Source organism: Camelina sativa, chromosome 11 (genome assembly GCF_030686135.1).
Source record: "Camelina sativa cultivar CO46 ecotype springtype chromosome 11, ASM3068613v1".
In the NCBI taxonomy this organism is placed as follows: domain Eukaryota; kingdom Viridiplantae; phylum Streptophyta; class Magnoliopsida; order Brassicales; family Brassicaceae; genus Camelina; species Camelina sativa.
This window is the reverse complement of record NC_141890.1, coordinates 10,370,000-10,390,067: the sequence shown is the minus strand read 5'-3', so window position 1 is coordinate 10,390,067 and position 20,068 is coordinate 10,370,000. Positions and strand designations below refer to the sequence as shown.

Sequence of the window (20,068 nt, the reverse complement as noted above, 5' to 3'; positions counted from 1 at the left end):
TTCTTTAGAGTTGCTTCCGCCGAGCAACGATTCTCAGGTTAGTGGGCCAATTTTTTTTGTTTTTTTAAGGAGAAATTGTTTGAGCAACGCAAATAGAACACCAGTGGACATGCTCATCGTCACACGGAAAAAAGTATTAATGATAATCATTTTTCCATTACCAAAATAAAAATCATAATCATTTTCCAGTAAAGACATGTAATTTTCCAATGCATTTTTGTACTACTAATTAACATTCTAATTTGTCATGGAAAAACTCCTAATTTTAATGATAATCTAGTACGTAAAACCGAATCTAAAATCTAGATCAAAAAAATCAATCCCCGTCCACGATCAAACGACAACATAACAAAATTACCAAAAGAAAAATCATAATCAGTTTTCTATTACCAAAAGAAGAATCATAATCATTTTCCAATAAAAACATATAATTTTCCAATGCATTTTTGTACTAGTAAATAATTAGATTATAGACTTTATTTCTTTAAACAATCTTATAATAAAATTTGTTCATTAAACAAACTGATTATTTTCTCTATTTTACAAACATGTATATGCTTATAAACATGTATATGCTTATTTTCTCTATTTTGCAAAAAGCTCATTTACAAAAGAGTCATGTTTCTTGTTGAGCAAGCTAAAGTCAACACAAGAAGTCTTCCACTCACTTGCCTTCTTCATGGACCTAGTGGAAGGTAACTAAATTATTTCAAAATGAGTCTATGTTTAGCGTTTTGCTTCTAGTGTTTGCTGATTTTTAAGCTTCTTTGGGCAGTGGGAAAACTGCGTTGGCCGCAACCATTGGCATTGACAGTGACTTCCCATATGTCAAAATAGTAAGTACAAGTTATCATTTTGATCCTTACTAAAAAATTGTTTTTTTTTCATTTTGTTTTACTACATTGGCAAGGTCTCTGTAGAGTCTATGAATGGCCTTCATGAGAGCAAAAAATGCGTACACATTACCAAGGTCCCTAGCTTTTTTAAGCTTTCTAGCTAGTTTCTTTCATATTTTTGTGCTCTTTTAGTTCATATCTACTAGAATTAACATTATCTGTGAACTGAGAATAGGTCTTTGAAGATGCATGCAAATCACCACTGAACATAGTTATCTCTACGATATTGAAAGGTCAATCACACTATTAGTTTCAAGCTCTTATTTCCCATACTTTGCGATTTTTATTTTTGGGGAGCTCAGTTGTATGTCTATAATTAATATTGTAGTCTCTTGGAGTACACAGAAAATGGACCGCAATTTCAAACGAAATTCTTCATACATTACTGAACTTCTTCAAACAGTCTGTTCCAGGGGTACGTAGATATTACTTATTGCGTATGTTGCAAAATTTTAGTTCACTACGGTGGTAAAAAGTTATACTAAATCTCAATAATTATTAATTTGTTTTTTGGTTGATACTTGATAGGGAAGCAAACTTCTTGTACTTGGTAAAACCAGTGAAGTAGCATTTTTGAAATCTGTTGGTTTGCGTAAAGCTTTCTATGTTGCATACAATGTTCCATAATTAAGGACAGAGGATTTTCGGAAGGTAATATGGTTTCTTTGCGCCCTCACTTTTTGTATTAGCAGCTGGTTGGTTTAATTTTTAAACTCAGGCTAAAACAAGCATGGCTCATATCGGGTCGTCTCAATCCTAACTAGGTTCTAACATACGTTTTCATGATTCATCAGGTGCTAAAGCACTTAACGTGTTCTCAGAAGATGATATTGAAGAAGCTTAGAAGGCCCTTGACGATGTATATATGAACTCAATAATCTTATTGGTTATTGAATATTATTAGATCAGTACTTCTAAACAATCTCTTATATCTTTTTTCAGACTCCAATCAAGCAGCTATACCTTCTTATGGAGATGGCAGGTCAAAGAGATGGTAGGTCCAAAGAGCCGATCTACAACAGGAAGGAAAAACTCAACATCAGTCATTTCTTAGATTGTCTTCAAGAAGTTACCGACGACATATGAAATTGCCGTTAATTCATCAAAAACTTATATATCATCTGTCTACACTTGATATTCTATATGATAATATTTCCTCTCTATAATTCGCAAACTTTCTGTTTCATTGATAGAGAAATGTGGGGGTACAAATGTGCTTTACACACAAACTCAGCTTAGGAATAAGGTAACCGAGAATATAGAATAAACCGGAAATTGGTTAATTACATTTGGTAATCTTCGTGTAAAGTTTTTTTTTTTTTTGAATTGAATGTAAAATTAATTCAAAGCAAAAAAAAAACTGTTTTTACAATGGATGTGCACCAGTTTTTAAAGCAATTCCGAAACTTTTAGATTAGAAAAATTGAAACTTATAGTATCGACTATGGCCGCGTTGCAAACCATAGGAGAAGCCCATCATCAGAGGAGTAATCTCCCTGATTTCGGATCGAGATGAATCTGTTGCGAATAGACTTGTCAATGCGCTTGACAAGTAGTGCCGAAGGAGTGGGAGGTTCACCATGACGCCGTTGATTGCGTTCTTACCAGATGTGATAGACAGCGGATTGGAAGCAATACCTGAGAGTGAATAAGCGTGTTGTGATATATTGGTTGGTATGAAGCAGTGTGAGGATGGGATTCCACTGAGAAGTGTAGTCTGCACCAAGGAACACTGCAACAAGCGTTGACCAAACAGAGCCTGTGTAGGAACAAGAGAAGAACAGATGATCCCGGGATTCCTCAGAGCCACAGAAAACACAGGCAGAGTTATGAGCAGAGTTCCATCGACAAACACGGTCACCCGTAGAAAGCCTATTGCGGATGGCTAATGATACTAAGATTTTTGTGTCTTCTAGCAGGTTCAATTAACCTTATGTAGTTGTAATACTTGAGGTGTCAATCCAGTTGGGAAACTTTACTATCACTCAAGATGCAATCAGGATTTCACAAGTCAAGCCAATTCAAAGAGAGTGTTTTTATCTAAAAATCCTAGAATGATGAAAATGCAAAACGGAAATGAACTACAGAACTAGAAACGAAAATGTATGGCAAGAAGTAAACAAAAGTAAAAACGAAAACGATTTTAAGCATGAAGAAACGAAACAGTCTCAGGAATGTAATATCAACCAAGAATATAAAAGTCCTAAGGATGGGAGTAATTGATGTCGGTGGAGTATCCTAGTCTACAGAGTGTTTAACATACGACAAGCAAACTATCCCTAAACAATGAACCTCACAACTTAGCTAATCCAATCTCTTGGCAAAAGCTACTCAGACTCAACCACTTCCATACCTAGCTCTCGCTAGAGAAACATGGTCGAGCATGCATGACAAACAAGTTCATTCACGTCAACAAACATCCTAGACAACTAATCTCTTAGGCTAGGAACGTAAGTCTCTGGCACTAGTTTGTCAGACATTTCATCAAACACCTTTTGGGGGTGGAAATGTCTCGAACCTAGTTCCAATTGATCAGAGAGAACTTAGTAATTCTAACACTAGTCCAGAAGGGAATCATACAAATCAAAACTTAAACACCCTACATCCTAAGATCCTCCACCTAGTCTATCCCATCCCCAAGAACCTTAACACTACTCAGATTCGGAAATCATCACCAAAGATACAAATCAAAAAAACATTGAACCAAGCATAATAGATAGATAGAAATGAGAAGAACAACTTTGCAGAAGAAATCAAATTAAAAAACTCAATAAACTCCAAGATGTCGGATTACAAAGTCTGAGAACGTTTTTAGGTCGTTAGGTCAAACCTTAGAAAAAAAAACGAGATAAAAGATAAGATGTCCCAAACCAAGACTTAACAACATGTATATATAGTAAAAACAAGTAAAGCCCTAAACCTAAAAACGAGAAGGTGAAGTGTCGGTTTGGGAGTCTCCTGAAGCGTGTAAGACAGAACGTCTTCCTAACATGTGCATCGAGTCGGAGTGGGCGACAGTGGCTCGATTGCTTGGGTGAGAGTGGCTCGATTGGTGTCGCTGAGAGTGGCTCGATTGGCTCGATTGGTGCCGCTGAGAGTGGCTCGATTGTTGACTCGAAGGTGGCTCGATCGTCAGCGTGGCTGAGAGTGGCTCGATTGCGTAGCTCGATTGCTTGGCTCGATCGTCCGCATTTCCGACGTCTCCTAGACACCTGAAATACTCTGAAATGCCCAATGTATGCAAGGATGATGCAAAAACTTCCTAAACATGCAAAGTGTATAAAAGAGGTTCTAAAATGATGCAAAACGACTAGTTATCCTAGCTAAATGCATGACAAATACATGCTAAGGAGATGCAAAATATAGACATATCAGCTAACCAAACAAAAAAAGAATACTTAGGTGTGGCCTTTTTAAACCAAACGCATGTAGACCAGTTGACCTTTGGAGCTGTTGAGCGGAGAAGAGCTACCGTGTCTTTTGTACTAAAGTCCCCTGTGTATGTGTTTCGTGGTCCCTTCCAGAGGGAGAGATCGACGGACTCTGTGAGGGTGAGATTAGCAATCAAAGTCTCATTGTTATTTAGGGCAATGTGGCGATGATGTTTTCTGCGATGAGTAGCTTTAACAGAAGCAACAGTGGCTTGGGCTGGGATACCAAGACCAATATGTCCCGGAAAATCAGTAAACCCAGAGAGACAACCCAGAGGGCTCCAACAATCATGCCAGAAAGAAGTGGTTTGGCCATTATGCACCTCTACTCTATGGAACTGTTGGGCCAAGTGTCGGTATTTCAGTAGCATCCTCCACATCCAAGAACCCTGGGATGTAGTAGCTTTGATTTCCTAGAAAGATCTCTGCTTCATAAGCTTTCCTGAAATCCAGCGACGCCAAAGAGAGTCCTTCCCCAACAATACTCGCCAAATAAGTTTAAGACAGCTTACCTTATTGGCTGCTTTAAGCGAGAGCAGACCGAGACCTCCTTCATCAAGGGGTCTACAGACCTCTATCCAGGAAACCTTTGCCATGTTAGGTTTAAGCGCCGGTCCAGACCAGAGAAACGCAGAACAAAGCTTGTCGAGTTGGTTGATGAACTCACTAGGGAGGTGGTAAGCTGATATCCAAAAATTTAGAGTGCCAGCAATTACTGAACGAAGCAGCTGCAGACGAACTGCAAATGATAGGTAGCGTGCATGCCACGAATTCATACGTGAACGAATACTCTCAATAATAGGAAGACAGTCAGCAAGCGTCAATTGCTTCGTTAGCAAAGGTAACCCCAGATAGCGAACAGGGAGGTGACCAGTTGAAAAGAGGAAGTGTTGAAGAATATCGGACCGACATGTCTCTGAAACCCCGGCCATGTATAAGGTGGATTTCTCCACACTTATCCGGAGTCCTGACATGACAGCAAACTCACTAAAAATCCCCAAAATCCCTTCAACAGAGGACTTTTGACCATCCACAAACACCATCAGGTCATCAGCAAAGCAGATATGTGTGAGTTGAATTCTCTGACACTTAGGATGGTATCCAATACGCCCCTCAACAGCCGCCTTATCTAACAATTTTGATAACACATTCATGTAGATAACAAATAGATAGGGGGAGAGAGAGCAACCTTGGCGCAATCCCCTTTCACTCCTGAAAAATCCAGCAAGTTATCCATTCACCTGAACTGAGAACGATGATGTGTTGATGCAGAGTTTAATCCAATGGATAAAAGTGGCTGGAAGACTCAATGCCGTAAGAACATTCAAGAGAAAATCCCATTGCACAGAGTCAAAAGCCTTGGAAATATCTATCTTCATAGCACACTGGGGTGAAATTGTATCCTTATGGTAACCTTTCACTACTTCAGACGCCAGCAATACATTTTCCATCAACAACTGGTCCATTACAAACGCAGACTGATTTGAAGCAATAAACTTAGGCAACAGAACCTTCAGTCTATTTGCAAGAATATTTGATATGACCTTATAGAGTGCATTGCAACAAGAGATGGGCCTATAATCCTTCATCACCGTGGCTGACTCCACCTTGGGGATCAAAGCTAGAATGGTAGTATTGATACCTTTAGGGAGGAAACCCTTTTCAAAGAAAGACTGAATAGCCACTGTAAAATCACCTCCCACCGTCGGCCATGCTGCTTTGAAAAATTCACTAGTGAAACCGTCTGGTCCCGGTGACTTGTTAGACGGCATGGAGAATAAGACCGATTTGATCTCTGCCGGCGTGACCGGTGTGATCAAATGTTCATGATCATCAGTAGAGCATCGAAACCTTAGTAAATGCTGCAAATCCTCCACAAATATACCCTGGTAATCCTCTGGAATATGAGTTAAAAACTCTTTAAAGAACCGCTCCGCTTCCTCCTTGATTTCCTGTGTCTGATGCAAAACATCCCCATTAGAAGTTGTGATTTGCCTAATAGTATTATGCGTCTTTCTCATCTCTGCACTGTGGAAAAAATAAGCGGTATTCTGGTCTCCTACATTCAGCCAGTGAAGTTTCGACTTTTGTTTAAGATATCCCTCCTCTAGTTTTGCAACAAAATCCCACCGCTGAAATGCATGTGTTTCCTCCTCCATCCGAGTCGGTGATGGGTTAGCCAACGTGGCTTCTTGCTTACGACAGAGGTTCTCATAAGCTTCATGTGTGCGTCGAGAGATATCTGCCAGATTGTCTCTACCCAAACAACGCAGAAGTGGCTTTAAACTCTTGAGCTTTTTTGAGAGGCGAAACAACGCAGAAGTAGAGGAGAACAGAGGAACAGAGCCCTGCCAGTGGTCCTTCACTGTAATCTGAAACTACGGGAGCAAAGTTATGACATTCGAAAATTTAAATGGCTTCTTCCCACACGGGCCCACAAAATCCAGGCAAATCCGACCGCGAGAGTGGTCATAACAACCTCCTGAATCAAACACACAATATGAATGAGGGTAACACTGCAACCAGGCTCGGTTAACTAATCCCCTATCCAATTTCTTAGAAATAGGATCCCTATCCCTCTTATGACTCCACGTGAATTGCGGGCCATGGTGTTTCAAATCAACAAGAGAGCAGTGATTAACAACATCCTGGAAATCACGCATCCCATACCGCATAGTTGGGCAGTCCACAAAAGTAGAATGCTCACTTCCATCAAGAGTCTCGTTGAAATCCTCACAAACCATCCAGGGTTTATTTTGAAGCAATGGCGAACTATGATGACTCTTAATATCATCCCATAGTTCTTTTCGACCTTCAGCTGTATTATAGGCATACACAAAAGAACACAAAAATTCCTCCTCCGCTCCTGCAAGCAGAATCCAACAGGTGATCATCTGACTACTCTTGAACACCGGCGTCACCCTGACACCATCCTTCCACACCACCCAGATATGACCAAGGCGATGATGCTCATAGTTAGACATAAAAGACCAAGATGAAAAAACTTTATTTACAAGTCGAGGAGCTATATCTTCCTTAACCTTTGTTTCCAACAAGCAACCAAATTGCATATTCCTGCTATTGATCCAGCTACGAACGATCGAGTGTTTTGATATTTTATTGAATCCTCGAACATTCCAGAAGAAACCAGACATTAAGGTTTCTTTTTGAGAACTTTCTTTTTCCCAACACCAGAATTGGTAGCTTTAGTAGCCTGGGAAACAGTAGTTGAGAGATACTTGTGGGACTCTTTCGACCCCTTTGGGAGGGAAGGCCGAATACTAAGATCAGCCTGCCTTGTTTCCTTCTCGACAACGTCAGTTGAGGTTTCTCGCTTCCCCTCAATATGGAGTTGGGTATTCGAGGCAAGGATTTCTCCGTCCTCCACATCCTTTAATGTTTCCTCCTCTGTTTCGGTATGTCCTTCCTCTCCAAGCACAGAAAACCGGGAAGGCGAAACAAAAATGCCGAGTAACCACAGGAGATCTATTCTCCACCAACCTACATCCCTTAGATGGAGAAACTGATTGCCATTCCCCATTCACACCCGACCTCTCCCCTACGTCAGCCTGACTGGGTGACTTGACGCTCTCCACTACTTTCTCTGAAACCCCTTGTACCGACTGAAAAACAGCCCCCATATGAGAGACCAGAAACATGACCTACTCCAGAGCAGCATTCTGGATATTAGTACCTGCTTCCCCAAGCGCTTCCTTAGTAGGATCCTGCACTACTGTTGAGCAGGCATAACCCTCAATACGATCAACCTCCTTCCCTTTTGCGACTCTGCAAACTTCCTTCAAATGTCCCCATTTGGAGCATACAGAGCACTTAGGGGGAAGCCACGGATATTCAAACTCCACCAATGCATCCACACCCTTTTCTGAACAAAACCGGAAAGACTTAGGCAATTCTTGTGACAAATCCGCCTCGACAAATACCTTTGCCTCCTCAAAGCTCTTACAGAGAACAGTATCAGGGTGCAACCGCTTAGGATCCCCAACTACACTCGCGAGGAACCCTAGCCCTTTCCACGTAAACATCTTATGCGGGACATGCTTGATAACCACCCATAGCGGGATCGTTTGCACATTCGGCTGAGATTCCTCTAGAATTGGCGACCACCCAGAAACCACCATCGGAACATTCGCAATATTCCACATACCACGTGCAGGACCCGATTGCGTACGTCTTTATCCCGGATCCGAAACTTCACTGTCGTGTCGTTCACTACAAACACATCGACTTTCACCTTTTGTGCCCCAACCGGCCAGATCTTGTTAACAATAACGTGAATCTTCGCCACATGCGGAACAGAGGTGGAGAGAAAATTTCCGATTAAGAAATCATCCCATAGAGGAGCCGCATCTTCCAGAATATCATCCGGAACTTGAATAGTCTGATCACCATTAACAACGGTGACATCAACTTTGTGTTTAGACAGACCTTGAGAATTTTGAACCACGGTGGAATAGGAAACCTTCACCAAACTATCAGAAGAGACCTTGTGTGACTGAGCCGCCGTAGGAGACGGTGACTGAGCCGCCATACCGACGGAGATTGTAGTACACGCCAAAAACCTAATTCGCTTTCCAAGCCGCCTGCCACGTCAGCAGAGAGAGTAAAAACTTTAAACTTAAACCTTCGTGTAAAGTTGCTTTATATATTGATATATATATATATATATATATATATATAAAGAATATGTATAATAGTTAATGACAGTAAATTGTTAGATATATTAATGAAAACGTAAATGATTAGTACTACCTTCACATTTTGAAAAAAAAAATACTTTACATGCAAACGTCATTGTTAGAATTCTATACGTACCATGCACAATGCATGAATTATATACATTGTTGAATAAGTACCATGCACAATGCTATACGTACTTGTTGAATTCTATACGTACCATGCACACAATGCTATATAAGCATTGATGAAAATGCATGAATTATATACATTGTAGGTAAAATATATTATACAAGCTAGTTTACTAATATTACTCTGCGTTCACATAACATCTTACTAATTTTTAGATTGAAAAAAAGTAATTGACAAAAATGAACAATAAACAAAGTAAACTATATGCATGACATAAAAAAAAATAGTAAAATATAGGCATAACATAAACAAAACATAAGCAAAATATAAGGGGTGATCGCAAGGCCATTTGAAATTAAAGGTTGATAATTTCTTCCACGATTACCTTTGCATAGGAAAGAGATTGAAAGTGATCTTCAAGGAGATGGATCAGATATAAACATTTTTGCTGTACAGGTAGGTTTGCGAGAGCAGCAGGGAGCTAAAATCATTTCACCTCTTGCTAAAGGTACAGCTAGACATCACTCAAAATCAGAGATCAGCGATCACACATAAAATTCTATGTAGCGTGCAAGTTAAGTCTTTCGTGAATCAAATATCAATTTTGGCAAAAGAAACTAAAACATAAAAACATAACCACATATTTAAATAAAATCAATCTTTTTGGTTTTAGTTAAATTATAAAGTTTAATCATCCAATACGATCTAAACCTAATCTCGGTTATGCCATCTGAAGGCTCCTGCAAATGTGAGTCTTATCCTCACTGTCTTCAATACGATTTCATTACACATAAACAACAATATGAGAGTCCCTAAAATCAGATGCTAAATTTATGTAACTTCACCAAGGCAATCAAAGAAGTGAGTGATGTTGAGTTTCTCTTTCCTGGTGTAGATAGTCCCTTTAGACCTCCCATCTCTTCGGGATGCCATTTCGATAAGAAAATACAGCTGCTTGATTGGAATCTACATAAGATGTGACCAAATGTTTAAAAGTAATAGTCATATACTTATATCACGAGCCTTTTGTTTGTCAGTTCTAATAAATAGTAATGTAAATAATTAAGGACACAATGAGATCGATCAAGCTGTTGTTTCAACTTTAGTTCAATTTTAAAACATTTATAAATAACACCTTGTTATTTTTTATTTTTTTATTAGCGCCCTTATTGTTATTCTAATTGTGCTTTATATTATATATAAATTAGGTGTTGTTTGAAAAACTCAGAAATTGGTCCACGATTTTCTCAAACATTGTTGATCTTTCTCAATCAGCTTTCCCCGCATGTTTGTTTTGCTTTCTGTCATTTTTTCTCTTACTTTTGTTTATTTTATACCCTTTCGGTAAAAAAAAAATTTGTTGTAAAATATTTGGAGTGTACTTCCATAACCGGCCCATACATGTCCAAGCCCACAAAGGTCCATCGGCCATATTGTCTTAGTCTAAGTCGGTTTATGTTTAAGCCTTTGCTTTACTATATATATGTAACCTCTAAACGATTGAATCAATAATAAGAATAAGAAGAGAAAACCTCCTTCGAGTTTCTCTAGTTTACAACACGTTATCAGCACGACTTGTTCTAAACCCCAACTGAGAAAATTCCTAAAACCCTAAAGTCGCCGCCGCAAATCTCTTGTACGTTCAAGATCAAAAACGGAGGAGAAGTTCGTGGCCTGTTCGTGATTGTTGCTTGTTCGTGACCAGTTCGAGGTTCGTTGCTAGTTTGTGATCAAGTTCAAAGTTAAATCTGAGGTCTTTAGCTCCCGGATCAATTCCAGTCAACCCCAAACGGTGTAAGGTAAATAAATCGAACTCATGGGACATAGATATATATCGAACCTGATCTTAAATCTATAAGAACCCTAAAATCTACAAGTAAACAATCAACAAACAAAACCTTAAGCTTTGAAATCCTGAAACCATAAAATCCTAAAACTTTAAAATCTGATTGCTGGTTTAGGATTGCTTAGATTGCTTGCAATTACACTACTTATACCATGTTTAAAATCTGGTTGGTATTGATTGTTTGCTTGTTGCATGAAAACCTTAGAACTAGAAACCTAAAATCAAAAAGAGAAAAATATTAATCTCGTTGTTCTAGGTTGTTTAAATCCGATTGTTTTTGATTGTTTGTTTAAAAATCAAAACCCTAAAATCCAATTTAAAATCAGAATTATTCTATGTTTTGCATGAAAAAAGCCTATAAAATATTTCCTAAAATTTGTCTTAATCCTAACTAGAAAAGGAATTCATTCTAAGAAAAAGGAAAATTTAAGAAAAAGGAAATTTATCTAAGAAAAGGGAAAATTACTAAAACCTGAAATTATGTGCATATTTCCTGTTCATACTAGGATTATTTTCATGTATGTTAAAGCCACGAAATTAAGAATAAAGGCAAGGCATGTTTCGGTCTCAAATACCGCATGGCCTAAAGTTTAAATTGATGGCATGGTTCGGTCTCAAATACCGCATGGCCTAAGACTAAAATAAATGCATGGTTCGGTCTCAAATACCGCATGCTACTGATCAGATGCATGTCTTGTATTGTGTAGATCGCAAAGCTAAAGAATCTCCAATATGATGCCCTTAATGTCTCTGGAGACAATTACTTACAATGGGCATTGGACACTAAGATCAACCTGAAATCAAAAGACCTATGCGAATGCATTGAGGATGAGAATGATTGCACTGAAAAGAGTAAATATAAGGCGATATTACATATACACCATCATCTTGAACCAGTACTTTACCATAGAAGATCCTCTTGACCTTTGGACAGAGTTGAAAAACAGATATGGACACCAAAAGATGATGCTCCTACCAAAGGCTCAATTCGATTGGAAAAACCTAAGGATCCAAGATTTTAAATACGTGGATGAGTATAATTCAAAACTATTTAAGATAGTCTCGATTTTGAAGTTATGTGGTAAGGAGGTTACTGAGGAGGACTTGCTAGAGAAGACATTCTCAACCTTTCACACTAATAACATATTGCTTCAGCAACAGTATCGTGAAAAGGGTTTTAAGCATATGCAAGCCTCATTTCTTGTTTGCTACTTGCTGAACAAAACAATGAGTTATTGTTGATGAACAGTGCTGTGAGGCCTCCTGGATCTACCCCCTTACCAGAGGCTCACAAGGTTGACATTACTAAGAAAGAGCCTAAAAAGCCCAAGGAAATTAAAGAGACCAACTACGTCCATAGAGATAAGTATCACGGCAGTGGCCGTCGTAGAGGACATGGTGGTCGTGGCCAGTACCAAGGAAACCAGTATGAAGGTTATGGCCATGGGAACCGATCCGACTTCGGTCGTGGTCGTGGTAGAGGCCACAGAATTTTCAAACCGCAACATAAGACTAAATCGGTTTGTCACCGATGTGGTATGGCAAATCATTGGGCTAAGACATTCAGAACATCTAAGCATCTTATTGATCTCTATCAAGAGAGATTGAAAAAGAATCCAGAAGCTAACTTGGTTCATCTCGATGATGAGGGAGATTTCGACCATGAGAATGATGACCAATTGGATTATGAAACTTCTGATTGCCTAAGAGAGGATAATTAAATTTTACATTGGTTGTATTGATTTATTTTAATTATATATGTTTTATGACTTTGAATTTTATTGAATTATTATTTTGGTTTAAATTCAATTATTTTATTTCCTTCAATATAAAATTATTAGTTTATGTTTAAAACATAAAATTCTTGTCCATTTGAGAAATGGCTGAGGACAAGAATATAATTATGGCGGATAGTGGATCAAGCCACACAATTTTGAAAGATAAGAGATATTTTGCATAATCTTATTTTGAAAAATGCCAATATTAGCACAATAGCGGGTATAACAAGTTTAATTGAAGGCTACGGCCAGACACATATTTTATTACCAAATGGCACACATCTTGAACTAAGTGATGCCTTATATTCACCCAGCTTAAAGAGAAGCTTATTGAGTTTTAAAGACATTCGTTTGAATGGTCTACATGTTGAAACGAAGGGTGAAGGAAACCAAGAGTTCCTATATATTACTGAAATCACCCAAGTCCATAAGAAGGTCCTAGAGACTATACCCGCATTAGCCACTGGTCTTTACCATGCTAAGATTAATATGATAGAGGCTAATTTGGCAATGAATAAAATGTTCAATGAAAAATTCACTTTATGGCATGACCGGCTTGGCCATCCAGGTTCAAACATGATGCGTAAGCTAATAATAAATTCAAATGGGCACACTCTAAAAGAGAGAAGAGTTATTCCTAAGAATCTCACGTGTGTAGCATGCGCACAAGGAAAACTCATTATAAGGCCATCACCAGTCAAAGTAATTAAAGAGATTTTCCACTTAAAACTATGCGTCTAGACAATGCTGGTGAATTTACATCTCAAGCGTTTAATGAATATTGTATGTCCATGGGGGTAAGTGTGGAACATCCCGTGGCACATATACATACACAAAATGGATTAGCTGAATCATTTATTAAACGTATTCAATTAATTGCTCGACCATTACTCCTAAAGTCGAAGCTTCCTGTGTCGGCTTGGGGACATGCAGTATTGCATGCATCAGAACTTATATGCATCAGGCCATCTAGTGAGCATAAATATTCACCATCCCAATTGTTAACGGGTCATGAGCTAGACATATCCCATCTAAAGACATTCGGGTGTGCCGTTTATGTACCGATTGCATCATCACAGAGAACTAAGATGGGACCTCAAAGGAGGATGGGAATATATGTTGGATATGATTCTCCCACCATTATTAAGTATCTTGAGCCAACTACGAGTGATTTATTTAAGGCCAGATACGCGGATTGTCAGTTTGCTGAATCAAAATTTCCTATGTTGGGTGGAGAGACAAACAAGCTGTTCAAGGAATCAAACATCCTTAAATTGGCAAGATCCTCGGACTCTAGCATGTGAGGCAGAGGTCCAAAAGATTATACATTGGCAAAAGCTAGCTATTCAATTACCAGATTCCTTTGCTGACCCAAAGAGAGTTATGAAATCGTACATACCACCTTGTAACGCACCAGTATGTCTTGATGTTCAAAGGGAACACAATAATAAAGTTGTTACAGAGTCTAAGGCCCGTTCGAAATGAGGTAGACCATTAGGTTCCAAAGATAAGAACCCTCGGAAATCTAAGAAAGGTGCAAAACAAACCGAGGTTAAGGAAATTATAGACATGGCCACGGCAAATCCTAAGGTACCGAATGAGGTTTGGGACGCTGAACTTCAAGGACCTGAAGGTATTGATAACAATGGAACCGTAAGAATGTCGACATTGATGAATTATTTGCATACAAGATAGCACTTGAGATAAATGAGGATCATGAACCCACGTCTATATTACAGTGCACTCAAATTAAAGATTGGTTAAAATGGAAAGAAGCCATTGACGTGGAGTTGAACTCTTTAAAGAAGAGGAATGTGTTTGGTCCGATCTTAAGGACACCATTCGATATAAAGCCACTTGGACATAAGTGGGTCTTTGTAAGGAAGAGAAATGAGAATAATGAAATCATGAGATATAAGGCACGGCTTGTAGCACAAGGATTCTCTCAAAGACCAGGAATAGATTATGAGGAGACATACTCCCATGTGATAGATGCACCGACTTTTAGATATTTACTAAGTCTGGCTATAAAAGAAAAATTGGATTTGCGGTTAATGGATGTTGTAACCGCATACTTATATGGTCCACTGGATAATGAAATATATATGAGATTACATTAGGGTATTGAGCTCAAAGATAAGAGCGGTTCTCGAGAACAATACTGCATAAGGCTAAACAAATCCTTTTATGGACTGAAACAAAGTGGGCGAATGTGGTACAATAGATTGAGTGAGTACCTAGCCAAAGAGGGCTATAAGAATGATCCCATCAGTCCATGTATATGTAGATGATTTGAATATCCTAGGAACCTCTGGGAAAATCGTCCAAACAGTCGAAAATCTAAAGAAAGAATTTGAGATGAAAGACCTAGGCAAAACTAAATTCTGTTTGGGATTGCAGCTTGAGTAAATAAATGATGGAATCATTGTGCATCAAATGGCATATACTGAAAAGGTACTCAAGAGGTTTAATATGGACCAAGCTCACCCATTGCCTAGCCCAATGGTTGTGAGAAATTTAAATTTAGAAAATGATCCATTTGGTCCAAAGAAGGACGATGAAGAAATTCTCGGTCCTGAAGTGTCATACCTCAGTGCAATAGGATCGTTAATATTCTTGGCTAGCCACACTAGACCAGACATATGTTTTGCCGTGAACCTCCTAGCTAGATTTAGCTCATGTCCAACCCAAAGGCACTGGGACGGTATCAAACATGTGTTGCGTTACCTACAAGGAACGTTGGATTTGGGTTTATATTATACTAACTATAACAAAGAAGGTTTAGTTGGTTTTGCTGATGCAGGTTACTTATCGGATCCACATAATTCAAAGTCTCAAACCGGCTATGTGTTTACACACGGTGGTACCACATTTTCGTGACGATCTATGAAGCAAAGCATTGTGGCCACTTCATCTAATCACGCGGAGATTCTAGCAATTCACGAAGCCAGCCATGAATGTGTTTGGTTGAGATAGATGATTCAACATATCAGGACAGATTGTGGCATGGCTGACGATAAGGAAGCAACGGTTATATATGAGGACAATACGGCCTGCATCGCACAACTCAAGGAAGGGTACATTAAGGGAGGCAGCACCCCCAAGCGCATTACGGAGATCCCTTAGCATCGGCACGGTTATGTCATCCAAGGGGGAGTGTTGTAAAACATTTGGAGTGGACTTCCATAACCGGCCCATACATGTCCAAGACCACAAAGGCCCATCGGCCATATTGTCTTAGTCTAAATCGGTTTATGTTTAAGCCTTTGCTTTACTATATATATGTAACCTCTAAACGATCGAATCAATAATAAGAATAAGAAGAGAAAACCTCCTTCGAGTTTCTCTAGTTTACAACAGGATCATAATTAACTTAGACTTCTAATATGAAAGTTATGGCGGCTAAAATTTTACGGGTATGGAAAGTTGGCTCGCATATAGGAATGATTATGCATTTGAAAAAAAATTCAAAATTTGTTTGAACCTGACCAATTATATATGCTTGTAAACTAATTAGAGCAAAACATACCCGACTAAAACCCGTGTAAGCTAGCTACCATCTTTTATTTCTAAAGATTAAGCATTGATTGATCGGCGGCTATAGTACAAACTTGAACTTTGGAATAAGAATTCCAACAGGGTCATCAATACCGGATGAATATTCAAATCTATACTATTAATTAGGGAGTACAGAGGAGAAAAAAATAAAAAAAACAAAACAAGTATTTCATATCATACCCCTACGCAAGAATAAAGGAAGAACAAAAAAAAACTAAGGTAATTTGGTAATCTAATGAGTCAAAACGCGCAGATCTTTTTGCGACCCCGGTAGACTGCGTTCGGATCCAGAATAAGCATGCGGATCTGGAATAATGATGTTGACATTTCCCATTGCCGAGCAGCTTTTTCGGAAAACAAAAAAAAATTAAAAAAAAAAACATTTTTTGAGAATCAGAACAAATATATTTCCTTATAAGATCATTCATATCATAACTACTATAATTAAGGGATTAATGCGATTTTCAAATTTTAAATTATAGGAATATATTTGGAAAGATTGCAATCTCATTGGCTGACGGCTTTTTCTGCAAAAAAAGAAGTAAATATTAATGAATATTTTCTTCATATATGGAAATCAGAATAAAATATATCTCCCTCATAATTAATATTTATAATAATATTATAACAAAAGGTTTAGGGAATTGTACTCTTGTATTATTCATCTATACCATATTAAGGATAAATAATAGGGTTTATGGTTAAACTAATGGGCCGATAATGGGCATCCACATAATACAATATATTCATAACACTCTCCTTTGGATGACTATTATGAAACTGTAGTCCCAAATGCGCATGTGAGATGCTGCCTCATTAAAAACCTTACCAGGAAAACCCAATGGGAAAAACCATGGTTAAAGGAAAAAGAGTGCAGCGCGCTTTTACTCCCCCTCATGAGTACATCACTTGAAATCTTCGATATGACCGATCCAATATGATGAAGTAGCTTCTTAAAAGTAGTAATTGGAAACACCTTGGTAAATGGTTCGCCTAATCTTCACTTGAACGAATCTGTAGTAAACGTGTATCATCATTCTTCTATTAGTCATGGATCTCGCAAGTGACTCATCTTTATCATTAACTTTGTTTCTCACAATCTCATCAAAGACTTTGAAGATGATAGTCTTTCACCATTGGAATCATAATATTCCTCTTTAGATGTTTATCTTTTGCGTGTTCTTTTCGTTGTCTCATTAAAAACCTTTCACGAAAAAACCCAATGGGATAAAAACCATGATAAGGGAAAAAGAGTACAACCACGCACATAAGCATATTTCTCCCCCAGAAAGCATCATCTTCAGGTTATACAATATAATCATATATATCATCTTTTCTGAACTGTTATAAACAGAGCTTTAGTGTATAAAAACACATATGATCATCATATATTCTCTCGGGTCATTAGACTTTAAGTCATTTGAACCCCTTTCATATAGAATATCTATTTGAACTTTAAGTCCAAATTTTCTTTTAAATACAATCTTCCAAACAATCATCTTATACATAGGAGTTATTCATACTCTCTTTGTAAAACTCTCTTTCAACTCATCTTCTTAGTATGGTACTACAAGACCATTTTTCTATGTAATAATATGTAAGCATCTTAAGATAAGATCTCTTTCATTAGATGTCAAATCTGTAACCTCAAGATTTCATGAAAGAACTGATCTTATACAATCTGATTTCTCCATCTGTCAGGAGTAATATTTCATCATTGATTATTTCTCCATATATTCCTTGGTATGTGAAATCTCTACTGGAGATTAGATAACATTTTCATCATCAACATATTTGCACTTGTTCTTGTACCTCTCTTTTACCAAGAACCACTTGTAAGTGCTGAAGAGATAAGAGACACATATAATTTTTTCTTTTAATGAGGTTCAACAAATGTCTACATCCTCAAACTTTCTTGAAAATATTTCTTGAACACAATTACAATTAGTGTTCAATCTCGGATTTACACAACCCTAAGATATTCACTTATCTTGTTACCGATTTATTTTCAACCCAGTATGAGATCCCTAAGATCAACAACAATGATCTACAACCAAAATTTTCTCATAGAGATAAACTCTCATCCTTTTCTCCCCAAATTTGTCAAAAGTCTACAAAACTTTTTCTCACTTTTACAACGTTCTCGAGGGCTATAAAATATTACTTATAGCAATATAATCACTTTAAGAGATACATTGAATCAAGTCTTACTCTTGTTATCAAAACTCATAAGGGATCTAAAATAGTTGCTTCCATCGAAAGAGAGTACATCTCTCATAAGTATTTTCAGAGAATCATTGTACTACTACACGTACTTAATTTCTCATACAGATCCACTTATGTTCCATTCATTTTACACTTTCAAGTGTAAGGACTACAAGTTCAAATATTATCTCTTTAAGAGACTATAACTATTTCATAGTTACTTCTTTCAATGATTAATCAATCATTCTTTGTGTACACTTTTCAGTAAAACTTTCTATTAACCGCGGTTTATGATCCTCGATTTTATCCATAACATAATCAACTGCAACACTGCATGCAAACATATTTACGACGTCGATTTGCTTATTGGTTCCTTTTCATTCTAGACATGACTCAACTTGTTGAGATTTCCTTTCATTATGATTATCAGGTACCTAAATCTCTTTCTTACTCATGTCTACATCTCTTCGAGAGATTTTCCATAACTCTTTGCTTCCTCTGTGCCATATTAAATTATGCTCCTTTTCTTTTCCGAGGATGCTTATATTTGGAACTATAAGTCTATCACACTTCATGCGATCTTTAGACTTACTAGCAGTTGATCTTATCCTACTAGGATATTAATTGGAGCACAGCTGGTATATGAGAATTTTCACTCAAGGTCAGAAAATGGCTCTTGCAAGCCTTTAACATCTTTGCAAACTTTGCAAATAAATTATCTTTTCAATTTCTAGCGCATATTTCAAAGTACGAGGATCAAGATAATTTCTCTAAATATATTTCTTTACCAGCTGTTTATTTTCTCCCCCACATGTTGGAAAGACTGACTCACTGAAACAACAGTCTTTGAATCTCAAGATATTCAATCATCAAGAGAGATCTATATCCAACATATTTCCAACATTCTTTCAAATTCCATCTAATCATTGTGGTGGAGCAACACAAAATGTATAATACATTTAGATGGAATATATCTGGTTTCTGACCCAAACCAATTATAGTAGGGAGTACTCATAATAATTTGTTGGCATGATGCAAATTTATTGACATATAGAGTCATTTATGTTAGTTACTTAGCATGGTATCATCACCATTGTCAATTAACCAAATACACTCGCAAACTCAAGGTTTCAAATTGATAACAAGAATATATGGTGGATGATCAGTCCACAATATCTCTTTTGAATACGTACCAGAAAATTGACATTATCCAAATTCATGGGGTTGGTGAAAGCCATATAATCTCGGCTTGCTTTGTAAAGCAGCACACATAACACTAGGGAAACTCTTTAGGTTCTCTAATGAATCTTTTCAGAAATTTCTGATTATTCTTTCGCATCACCACTGAACCAGAATGGCTTAACCGGTCATGCCAAACAGTGAGATTTTCACAAAGCATTTTATCTTCTAGATAATGCATGTCATCTCTAAAACACTTGTATAGTCTTGTGTAATAATACTTATGATTTCAAAGTATTTTTCTTCGCTTATTGTCTCAACATGATTACTTTCCAAATCATCAGATTT

General features: G+C 37.6%; 1 protein-coding gene and 1 pseudogene across 1 annotated transcript; one reads left to right on the top strand and one right to left on the bottom strand.

The window, feature by feature from the left end:
• Nucleotides 1–2,310: 2,310 nt before the first annotated feature.
• LOC147933822 (uncharacterized) lies at nt 2,311–9,140 on the bottom strand (annotated as a pseudogene).
• A 3,101-nt stretch (nt 9,141–12,241) lies between these two features.
• On the top strand, nt 12,242–12,721 carry LOC147933821 (uncharacterized). Its single transcript, XM_087472342.1, has one exon. The coding sequence runs from the start codon at nt 12,242–12,244 to the stop codon at nt 12,719–12,721; it is 480 nt and encodes a 159-aa protein (XP_087328468.1).
• The last annotated feature ends 7,347 nt before the right edge of the window (nt 12,722–20,068 follow it).